Raw genomic sequence first — 11233 nt, forward strand, 5'->3', positions numbered from 1 at the left:
GGCTTTGTAGTTCTCCAGTAGTTAAGGGAAATCTAAGTAGACAGCTAAAAAGGAACACCAGCTTCAACTCTCAGCTTCTTGTAACTCATTTGTGTCTCAGAAACTTGTGAAAGGCTAAGAGATATTGCAAATTAAAACACTCTGGCATCATTTTTTTTACTTAAGACATGTTGGGGATGTAGAGGAATTGAGCAGCACCAAAAATTCCTCTTGTTTTTAAACAAGTGGACTCCTCAGTCTCCTTTGAGAGGTCATTGCAGTGCTGGAGCCTCTTACCCCTCTTAGTACATCTCTTACTTTTGTGGAAGCATGAACTTGGAAGACAGTGAACAACATTCCCAGTATTGTGATACTGATGTTGAGGACAGAAAGAGCAGTTACAGTGTTTTTTCCCTTACATTCACACAGGAATAGCTCCTCCTGATACAAAAGTAAAAAAAAAAAACCAAACCTTTTTTTTTTTTTCATTGTAACTTCCATCTCTATTTTATACCAATTCCGCTTATGAATAGCTAGGGAAAAAATCCTGTAGAATTCAAGAGCTGGATTCTTTAACTCTTCTCAGTCATCCTTTTTGTCAGAGATACTTGAGTTATCCTCTTCATTGCCTTCAGGACAGACTTTGTTTCTTGCAATTGGTGTTGTTTCTGAGACTGGGACTGTACTCTTTCTAACTTCAGGTGGCTGAATGTCATCTTCCTCTGACATGTCCATCTGGTATCTCTGTAGCTCTAGGTATGTCGTAAACAACGTGGCATATTCTGGATGCTTGAGTGCAAAGTCCTTGAACTCATCTGAAAAATATAAAAAATATGATACTATGGCACAGCAAAAGAATCAAAGAAAATTGCAGTGCCTGCTCCTTTTACTGAAGCTAGTCTCCAGTTACTTTCCTCTGAAGCATTTCAGGCATATCACACAAAGTATCTAGGTCTGTGCTTCAACAGTTTTCCCCAGAAACAGGGTATGAGAACTGTCAGATACTTTCAGGGGAGAAAACAGGTAGGAAACTCTCACTGTCAATATGACCATCAGAGCGCTCTTCGTTACAAAAGGACGTAACTTACCATAGGACAGCTTCCCAGTTTCATCTGCATCTATTTCTTTAAAGAGCATAGAAACATCAAGGTCAGGCACCCCCAGAGCTGACTGAATGATACAAGCAAACTCATCTTCTGTTATAGTGCCATCCTCATCCATGTCAAAAAGCTGGAAAAGACAATGTGTAGACATACTCCAGCGTCAGTTTCCTTAGGAACCTTATGTGCACATCAGCCACCCATATTAGGTTTCTAGTCTTCCAGAGGTGATCTGCAAACAAGGCTTGGGATTTGAAACTGGTTGCACCTCAGCTACTTTCTTTTGCAAAAGATTTTATGTATTTTCTCTGGAATAAGACTAAGCAGACACTTAGAGCAATGAACATGCTATAGCTGGGATTAGAACATTCTGCAATGACAAACACTCCAGCATTAGTTCAGTTATAAAACTCATACAAAACTGATAAATGCAAACATAATAAAAGAAACAAAGGTTTATGTTTATTGTCACCATGAGCTATGCTAAGGGTCTACTGGATTCAGCCACTCTATACAGGAACATCTTGGGTTCTAGTCTTCATTTTCATTAAGTTATGGCACCTCTGCCATCAGATTAAACTTGCCATAGTTTATGCTCTGACTAAATTTTAGTACACATGATGTCACCCATTAAGGAATTACTGTAAGAAACAAATAATTTTGGTGACTGGAATGCAGGCAGTAGATGTACACTGATCATCCCATCCTTACCAGCGCAGTGACAGTGAGCATCTGCTCTGAATCAGCCCCTTGAGAAATACAAGGGATGGACGGCTGTAATTCGTAAGTACTTGCTACAGGCAAACTTCCCCATTGCCAAGGAAAGTACATTTAGTGGCAGAGAAAACAAGTGGCAAAAGGAAACCCATAGTTGCATTTCAGACTGAAACAGGCTGCTACCAGGTGAACCAGTCATTTCCCGCTGAAACTGAGAATTAAAACAAATCACTGATTTTATATTCAGCACAACTGTCAAGATATTGAAGAGTATACAGTCTAGAAAACAAAACAATGAAACAGCAACAATAGCTGCTAGGAATCTGTAGTGGTAAAACATCCCTGAAAAAGCACAAATCACTTGGAACAGCTGTAGTGCTCATCTGTAAAGCAGCCAGTAGATATAATGGATTGCCTTAAAATTCTGGTAATTCCCGAGTATGCATCAGCAGCAGAAAGTATCCAGTTATGCTTCATAAGAACAAATCAGTGGGTAAAATAACTGGATCTGTGTCAAAGATCTACCAAAAAAAAAGAAGTCACTTGAGCATTTTCCTGTTCAGGGATTCACAACCTGGGCATCCCTGGTCACGTATTGCCTGCTTGTACCTGAGATCTGAAAAGAGCTACTGCTCCTTGACTCCTTGTACTATCAGGACACCATGGTACAGGTCAGTAGATCTTAGATGTAGCCTTTGATTCCGCCCCCCCCTTTGTTAATAACAGTTACTCTGCTGAGTGCTTGACCCACAAGAGGATATTGCTCCATCTATTGTCTGCTTGTGACATTGAAGAATCACAGCAGAAAAAACTCAGGCAAAAAAAAACCTGCAAGTGCTGCTCAATCATTTTTGGAGTTAGCCTGCCAAGTTACATATTCATTAGTGCCTTCACAGGGCTTTTGAAACCCTTTTCTATGAAGCTGATACCTGCAATTCTCCCACTCCACACTCAAAATGTCAATTGGTTTAAGAGTATTACTCACATTTGCATAACAGATTGAAGCTATAAACTTATGATTTGAAAGCTAATAGATTCACAGTCAGTCTTGATTTGTCAGGTTTGTAGATTTACACTAAATTGAACTGACCTTAAATGCCATCCGAATGGTCTCTTCTGTGTTGGCTGGGTTACAAAGGATAGACAAACCAATTACATATTCTCTGAAGTCGATGGTGCCATCTCCATTCTGGAACCAAAATACATATGGCAGTGGATATAGTTAATATAGCAAATCACTTCAAAAGCTGTTGTATAAATCAACTACCCACCACGCACTAAGTTTACAACACTAGAAGTGTTTGTTTTTCCTGCAAGAAATACTAACACCTCACTAAATATATGTAACACTAGGGCTGAAGTAGCAATATATGTATTTTCAGTAGCTAGAAATTTGGTATCAATTTATCTTATAAACACCCAAACAAAAAGATTTAAAACAACTTACATATTTTTCTTTAGTATATGACCTCTAAGAAGCCTCTAACAAAAATTGGAAGGCATCTGTTTAGGGTAAATGTAACAGTTCATGCAGCGCTGGCACTTTGCTAGAGTTCAGAGATGAATGCAGCATCCTGTTGCCTTTTTTAATTCTTCCCAAGAACCTTCAGCAATAAAATACATGCTAGTGAAAGTACAGCCTGATGATGCAGTAAACCTACGTGGTCTATCTCCAGCCTTTCTTTGAAGCAAATCCACTGCCCTGTGTGCTATTTTGAAGCAAATACACTGTCCTACCTTTTAAGCCAGAAATACAATGAATTCATTGTAACAGCCTCTCTGATAATTCCAGTTTTGATCTGAACGACCATTTCAATGCGTTATCTACAAAGCTACGTTAACAAAACATTTGAAGCTTGCTTTGATGGGATCTGTGATTAACTCAATGTAAGCGTCATTATATTGGCAGAGAGGGGAAATCACAGATGCCCGCTGAAATACACTGAAAGCTTCTTGAGGGTTTGTGGAAATATCTAGTCTGGGGAAGAAGCCATGTCTGTGTTAGGTGATGGGACACAGAGTAGTCCAGTAAAGCATTGTTGAGATGACTAGTAGCTCATTCGCAATAAGGGAATTCATCAAAAAGATTATAAAAGCAAACAGAAGTGTAAAGTAGTGTTCCTTCTGTCGATAATGTGTTGTACGTTTCAAGAAGAAAAAGATTTTTAAAAAACTGGACTCCCTAAGTCCAAGAACAGCACAAAACATTTCAGCCAAGTGACAGAGGGGTGGTCTCCTGGGTAAATCTGTAGCGAACAGCGAGATCTAGATTCTATTTCTGGTTCTCCTACCAACTTCTAATGCCCACTTGAGCATGGGCATTAACCTTAACATTAACCTTAACCTTTCTGTTCTTGGTTTTCTGCTGCTGAATAGTGGAACAGGAGCTTGCCAGTGGAGAAATGCTAAGGCTGCTCTGTAGAGTGCTTTGAAAATATTGGGTTCTATGAAATAGGAATTTCTGTTATTTGATTTAGGTCTTAAGATAGTCCTCGATTACCAAGATATGTGTAATAAAGGATTCAGTACTAACTTTTCTTTATCAAGCTATATATTTGACAGGCTTTAAAACAGCTAAGATGCAATTTTATTTAGCCTTCAAAACCAATTCAGGACTGTTTTGCACAGACAGCTGTTATTTTCTTGCTATTAATGGTCTAACCAATCTTTTTTTGAAGACATGCAACCTTTGAACACTTTAAGGCCTTTACTTTAAAGGCCTTATCTTGTACTTTAAAGGCCTGTGAATTTTAAGGAAACTTTTAAGTAGAAATATTAATAGTCCTTAAGTTTCTTTCATGTGTGTCTAAGGGATATAACTTTTGTTAGTTTTTAATCATACAAATCTGTGCTCTTATTGTGCAGCTACAAATATTTTGGCTACATCATAGTTCTCGTAACAATAATAGATCTAACTTTAAAATGTATCATTATAAACCTAAACTCTTAAAACAACTGAAGCAAGAGTGTAGATAATAGTTGTTCAAAGTTCCATGTAATATTACACTTTGGTAGACTGTATTCTTAGCAAAGGATTGTTTGATGCTGTCAGAATTTATTTTTTTAATTTATTTTAAAAGTTAAGAACAAGTATCACAGCAAAAGAAATGGGAAGTAAACTTTAAATAAAATAGCATCATTAAATACAACTCCTGAAATCAGTTAACACAGCTTTGGCCACATGTGGGAGAAGGACAAGAGCTAATAAGGGTCATACTCCTTTCATTAAAGTACTAAAACTCAGTAATCAAAACTGGAGTGCAAGCTGTAACACAGACCTCCAGCCATCTGAGCAGGAAATAAACACTATCCTTGCAAGATCATGTTGTGACTAGCTCTAGTAAGCCCTAGGATGCTGGCTAGCTTCCAAATGCTCTGGCATTTTGGCTAAGGAGAGATGATAGGGTTGTTGCCTGGCAAAAGAGATGGGAGTTAAACTGCAGATGCAGGATAACCATCAGTGCCCATGTCACACCTCTGCAAACAAGCACTTGCAATAGCCCTTCCCTGCACATCCGCCTGTGTCTGTGGCCTGTGCACCCAAGAATGCTTTAAGAAAGCAACATGTGAGCTGAGCTCCAGTTCTCTAAATAGCAAAGTAGAACATCAGTATTTATATATTTGTATTGATGTTACACAACCAAAACATAGCACAACCTTAACAACCCTTGTTTTCTTTAAGGGAACTAGTTTTTTGCTATTATTTTCCCTATAGCATGCAGGGGTAACTAGGGTTTGTTGTTGGTTCTTTTATATAACACAGTAAATTTTATGCTTTGGAGAACCGGGCAGTTTGTGTTGTCATGACCAGTCTCCATTTAGAGTTGCACAAGGAGATTAGGGCTACAGATAATCAGTTAGCTTTATGAAGTTGGGAAAGCTCTGCATGACAGATGCAGTCAATAAAGCTGAAAGTACTACTGCCCCAAAACGTTTTTCTCACTATGTAAGGCAACAGGAAAAATCAAGTGTGTATGTGTTTTCACACTAGTCATTCCTGTTCTGATCAGCTAAGTAAACCCCGAGTTACTTACAGGGCTACCACAAAGAAGCTACAACTGAACTATTTGGGGCGGAGCTGCAGATGCACCTCTCATGTTCATATCCAGGCTCATTATCTAAAGTCTATTGCTGTAACTCCCAGATTCCCACTGCCTGTTGCTACATGCAAGTTCTAACTAGTCAGAAAGGGAAATTGTGAAACAAACCCAGTAGGATGGTGCTCACCTGAAGGTATCACACTTTCCCTCATGCTCACTTTTCTATTCCTCAGAGCCCAAGTGCTCCTGTGGATAACTGTGTGCTTTTTCACTGAATAACTGGGAGGGGGGGTGAATGCCATTAGGAAGGAGCTGACCTCTTTCATCACAATTTGGGCCAATACAAATATTTTTACTGTTTGTATCATCTATCTTGGTTTTAAACAAAGTGCAGGAGGACAAAAGTCTGGGCAGAAGTTGTAAATTACTTTTTCCTAACTTGCAAGTAAAAGGCTTCTGCAAGTATACCAGGGAGGAGATTCCATCAGTTTGGAAAATACTATTTGCTGAGTGCAACTGCCAGATTTAGATCACAGCTATGGAAATTTAGAAACAAACCCAAACCACAGTACCCCATTAGCACTCAGATGCCCTGCAGGTATTGTGTGGTATTTCTCAATTAGTCACGGATGTCTTCCTGGGGAGGGGCAGGGGCATGTGGACTCTTACATCTGGAGACTTGGTGTAGGGCACATGCTGCCCCACTCAACTCATCCTTTCACATTCCAGTCAGCTAGCACACACCCTAAACCATTTTCTTTTAAAGCAGCAGAGCTCTGCCAAGAAATCGGCCTTGTTATGCTGCAGGGCAAGAGCTGTTTTCATCAGCTGTGTAATCCTTAATTCAAAGAAATGTACCTTTGATAGTTCATGTTATTCCATTTTCTTTTACTCAGAAGTAGACGTCTTGGACAGAACTGCATAACTAGCTTGAGTGGGACACTGCACCCTGATAAAATGTAGCTCAGAGAGCCAGAGGTTGATTTTGGCGGCCTGGCTGCTATGTGACTGCATTATTACAGCAAGCTTCTCTAAATATAAATGTAGTATTTCAAGTTGTTTTCATTATGACTATAGTAAGACTTGAAGGAAAGAGAGAAAAGACTAGTTAATAGACTTGTAAGAAGGAGAAAAAGATTGTAAAAGTAGCCTTCAATTTTGTCCTGGCCAGCAGGTAGAACTGCCAATACCACTCAGGTTTTGCTTCAGCAGACAAGCATGGAAAAGCAAAAGTAAGAGGAAATTAAATGTGATTATGTAAATTCATTGATCATTATACTTATTGCAACTCTCATATTTTTCCCCTTGTTAGAAATAACTGCACAACTCTCTTTACTAGTCATTGCCTTCAGGCAAACAGAGATTTATTCCAGCTTAGCAAATGCTGACAAATTGGAACAGTAACATCAACACCAAACTTATGAGCTTTTTATAGAATAGTTATATTCATATGCAAGCCACTTGATGTGAAGAAATAACTAGGCTTTGATCCTTCAACATATTCCCTCACTTCAGAGTCTAGAGATAGTTTTCTGAGACAGCATTATGCAGCTGTCCAACCGTCAGCTTACACAAACCCTTCAGGAAAGCAGACTCACGCATGCACAAGAGGAATCACAACACTTAAAGCTGAGCTATCTACCACTCGCTACGTCTGCCTTAGAGCAAGGAAAAGGCTGCAGTTCTATGGCACAGGATTGTAGTCTGCCACGTATATCTTCCAGATGAAGCTTACTCTTCTCTGCTGTCCCTTCATGAATACATGGTCAGCTGCAGCCAGTCTTCTATGGTCATTTTGATCTGTCCATCTCCATCTCGGTCCAGGGACTTGAAGGTCCGGAACATGCTGTCCAGTCGTACCAAGCAGCTAATAAAGTTGTTGAAATCCATGCTCCCGTCCTCGTCGGCATACCTGCGCATGATTACCTGGCAGAGTTGTTCATTCAGATGGAACCCTGCAGCCTTCAAGGCACCTGGCAGCTGAGCTCTCCCCACAGTGCCTGACTGTCCAGCATCATACTGCTTGTACACACGTTGCCATTTCTTGATGTTGTTCCACAGATACTTAAACTCTTCAAAGCCCAGTTTGCCGTTTGTATCGCTGTCCATGACAACTACCATGCTGCGGCACGTGTCTAAGCTGAAGCCATCTGTCTTCAAGTCTTGGTGTCTGGAAATGACTTTGTTCAGGATGTCCCTTAGCTCTGTGGCACACACTTCCATATCTTCTCCAGCCAGCTGGGCAAAAAGGCGACGGAACTGTCTGATCTCCTCACTCTCATAAGCTTCCACATTCGTAAAATGGTTGTGAGGAGGTGGAGGTGGCTCTGGATTATACTGAGCTGCTGCTTCACTTATAAGATTGACAAGACCTCCAACAAGTCCTCCAAGATTCCCTCCAAGATTCCCTCCGTGTCCACCTCCTGTTAGGAGACCTCCAAGGCCACGTGCAAGACTCCCTCCACGACCACTACCGCTTCCTCCACTCAGCAAAGCTTTAGCAAGGAACATCGCGAAGATTTTCTGAAGGGAGTTACTCAGAGATCCGGTGCTTCTGTAACTCTTTGAAGCTGTACTGTGTGCTGTGTCTGAGCTGGGCGTGGGCAAAACACAGCTTATCTGCATGCTTAGACTTCACCGTGTCTGTGCATGTCTCCAGCTGCCAGAGTTATCTCACTAGTTTCTGTCAGTTGTTGATACACCTCTATTTCTCTGCATAGTTAGCTTTACATGATTTGAGGAATCTCTTTAGAAAAAAAAAACAAACCAACAATGAGGCTGAAAGGCACAGAGCAGAAGTCTCAAAATACTTGTGCTCGTAACTCCAGCAATTTGAAAAGAGCTCTGACACACTAGTGTGACTGTTCCTCAGTTAAAGCTGATCTCCTTAAAGATGAATGCAGCGAAAGCTTACTAGATTCTTTTCTGTTCTTGCAGTCTTTTATGCCTTCAGCTTTTTGGTGATCTGAGCATTACGTTGCTAATTTTAGTCACTGAGGCTGTTGTGCCAGATAGGGAAAGCGAAAGGAGTCTTGATTGCCCTTAATTATCTTGGTTGCGACACCATATTTCTGTTGTATATACTGTGTTTCAGGACTCAAAATACGTCTTCATAGGAGCCAATGGTTCAAGATGGGGAGGCAAGAACGAAGAAGGGATGAGTAACTAGCCCTGCTAGGGCTTCAGTCCATTCAGCAGTTAAGGAAATATATTTGACTCTTCTCTGCTGTAGAGCTTGTAAAACCTTTTTATCTGGGAAAAAATCCTGGAACGTTTTTAATCGGCACATACACAATGAGCTCCCATGGACAGGTGTAGTGCTAAAGCTAGCTTGATCAGAAAGAGTGATGCTGAGCTGGGAGAGCTCCTACAATAAGAAACAAACTCCAGGCCACAAGCGGTTGCAGTACAACGTGCTGCTTGCACTGTTGTACATACTAGATGCCGAGAAGTGAGATGAATTCTATGCTACACTCTAGTCACTGATGCTTCGGGCACAGTCAGAGGGGCGCATCCACAGAGCCATTTTTCTCATCTTCAGAGAGAATTAGAAAATGGAGAGGTCACCACTGACTATGGGGGAAAGCCTAAATGATCAGATTAACACATCACCTCCTTATGGCTGGAGACAGGCGAGAGGAGTTCTTATAATGTCTAATAGCACCTTTCACAAACACAGCAGGAACATACACTCTAGTCAGCTTCAATCTGCCTTAAATTATCTACTTACAACTACATCAGTTATTTAAGCTGTCAGAATGAAAGTAAACTCAAAATGTGGGTAAGCAAAAGGAAATATTCAGCCATTACCACCATGCAGATTATAATCTCATGGTGGCATACCAGCTTGGTCCAAGAGACTGCTGTCATCTCACAAGCCACAAACTGACCAACCTTTTTCCATCGAAACTTCAGAAGGACACTGTAAGAGTCATCTGTCTTGTCTACAGGAACTGCTAACCAAGAAGCATTTACTAAGATGGAGATAATGAATTAAATATCCTTTTGGGATGTGATTTTTAACAAAACATTCTCAACAAGTCCAGTCAACCAACTACTCACCCTGTCAAAGAGTAGAAACAGCTCTCTGAGGACATCTGAAATAGGCAGCTTCAAGTACTCTGCAAACTCCTCAATTCCAATTCTTCCCCCTTTGGAAGCGCTTGCAATAGCAGCAAAGGTATCCAGCTGCTCTCTGATATGATTCCATTTTAGGCTATGCAAACATGGGAGAGAGGAGATATTTCTATACAGCAGATCTTGGACAGATGGAATTTCAGTAGGAGTTATTACAGTGTTCAAAGACGAAAAATAGCCAGAGCATGTGTGTACAGCATTAGAAATGCTGCACTTCCAACCTGATATTTTGTATTAAATCAGCAGTTAAGGACTGCTCCCCCTGGTTATTAATTTCAAAAGCAGGCAGTTCTATGCTTGGATATATCAGACTTCCTTAGAATAACTTCCCAAACTAGAATAATATGCCCAGTTATTAGGCTAGTCTAGCAAAGAGCTTTTCATTACTATGGATTCAGGTGCAGCATTATTTTGCTGCATCATGCTCGAGGGTGAGTATTTCCTTATCAGAAGGGAACAGATCTCAGCTCTATTAGCTAACTCTCTACCCAAATGCGAGTTTTCCTACAGCCTGAGAAGTTTCTGATGTCTCTGCAGAAATACACCACTGCATCTCAGTAAGAATAACACTCCTGTATGATGTATTATGCCATGTAACTGCTGAAGATTGTTCCAGACAGAGCTCTACAAATGGATTCATAGCACATATGTAATGAGTCCAGATTCACTGCACACATATTTCAGATTTGACTGCAGCCATGCCAGGTTATTTGATGGAGTTACTGTATGATTAAGTGGTTCAGTCCTCAAATTCTGCCGTATCCAGACAGAAAAAGTCGACACCACTAGCAAAACATGGCTCTGCAGTGCAACTAAGATCAGTAACTCGCTGGCTGAAGTCTCAGGCTGGAAAGAAGGTTTTGTACTTCCTACCACACGCTGCCTGAGCAATTTAAATTGGGCACCAAGATTACCATCAAGTGCCTAAAATAGGTACTGGTCTACCTTCTTCCCATAAAAGATTAGAAAAATGCATTTTTCCTTTTGTAACACTGCCCACAAAAAGTACTTGGGATTCGTTCTTACTGGGATTTTCCTCATCTCTGATTTCCATATAGTTTATATAAGTTGTATACATAAATACATTGTATTACACATGGCCAAGTCAGTTGGCAGGTAATTTATCCTTTTGTAGATAGCAATCAATACCTGCAGCACTACAGTAATTACATTACCAACAGCTCAACTTCCCTTACTTGAGTTTCTTGCTAATTTTGGTGAACTCCACCAGCCCAGCTTCCATGGGTAAAGTCAGCTGTC

At 40.5% G+C, this 11233-nt stretch overlaps 2 protein-coding genes across 2 annotated transcripts in view; both read right to left on the bottom strand.

Annotated features, from left to right (window-relative positions):
• Positions 1 to 561: 561 nt before the first annotated feature.
• The window catches only part of LOC104531256 (lysophosphatidylcholine acyltransferase 2), a gene marked incomplete at its 5' end in the record, with an annotated part of 25447 nt that continues 14775 nt past the window's right edge, over positions 562 to 11233 (bottom strand). The window contains 5 exon segments of the mRNA XM_010176092.1: positions 562 to 794; positions 1068 to 1209; positions 2887 to 2985; positions 9899 to 10052; positions 11170 to 11233. The exon segment at positions 11170 to 11233 is cut by the window's right edge and continues 21 nt beyond it. Coding sequence (XP_010174394.1) covers positions 562 to 794; positions 1068 to 1209; positions 2887 to 2985; positions 9899 to 10052; positions 11170 to 11233 — 692 coding nt within the window.
• Positions 7564 to 8393, bottom strand: LOC104531254 (calpain small subunit 1-like). The gene has a single exon (XM_010176091.2). The coding sequence runs from the start codon at positions 8345 to 8347 to the stop codon at positions 7589 to 7591; it is 759 nt and encodes a 252-aa protein (XP_010174393.1). The 5' UTR covers positions 8348 to 8393; the 3' UTR covers positions 7564 to 7588.

Source organism: Antrostomus carolinensis, unplaced genomic scaffold (genome assembly GCF_000700745.2).
Source record: "Antrostomus carolinensis isolate BGI_N321 unplaced genomic scaffold, ASM70074v2 scaffold51069, whole genome shotgun sequence".
Taxonomy (NCBI): Eukaryota; Metazoa; Chordata; class Aves; order Caprimulgiformes; family Caprimulgidae; genus Antrostomus; species Antrostomus carolinensis.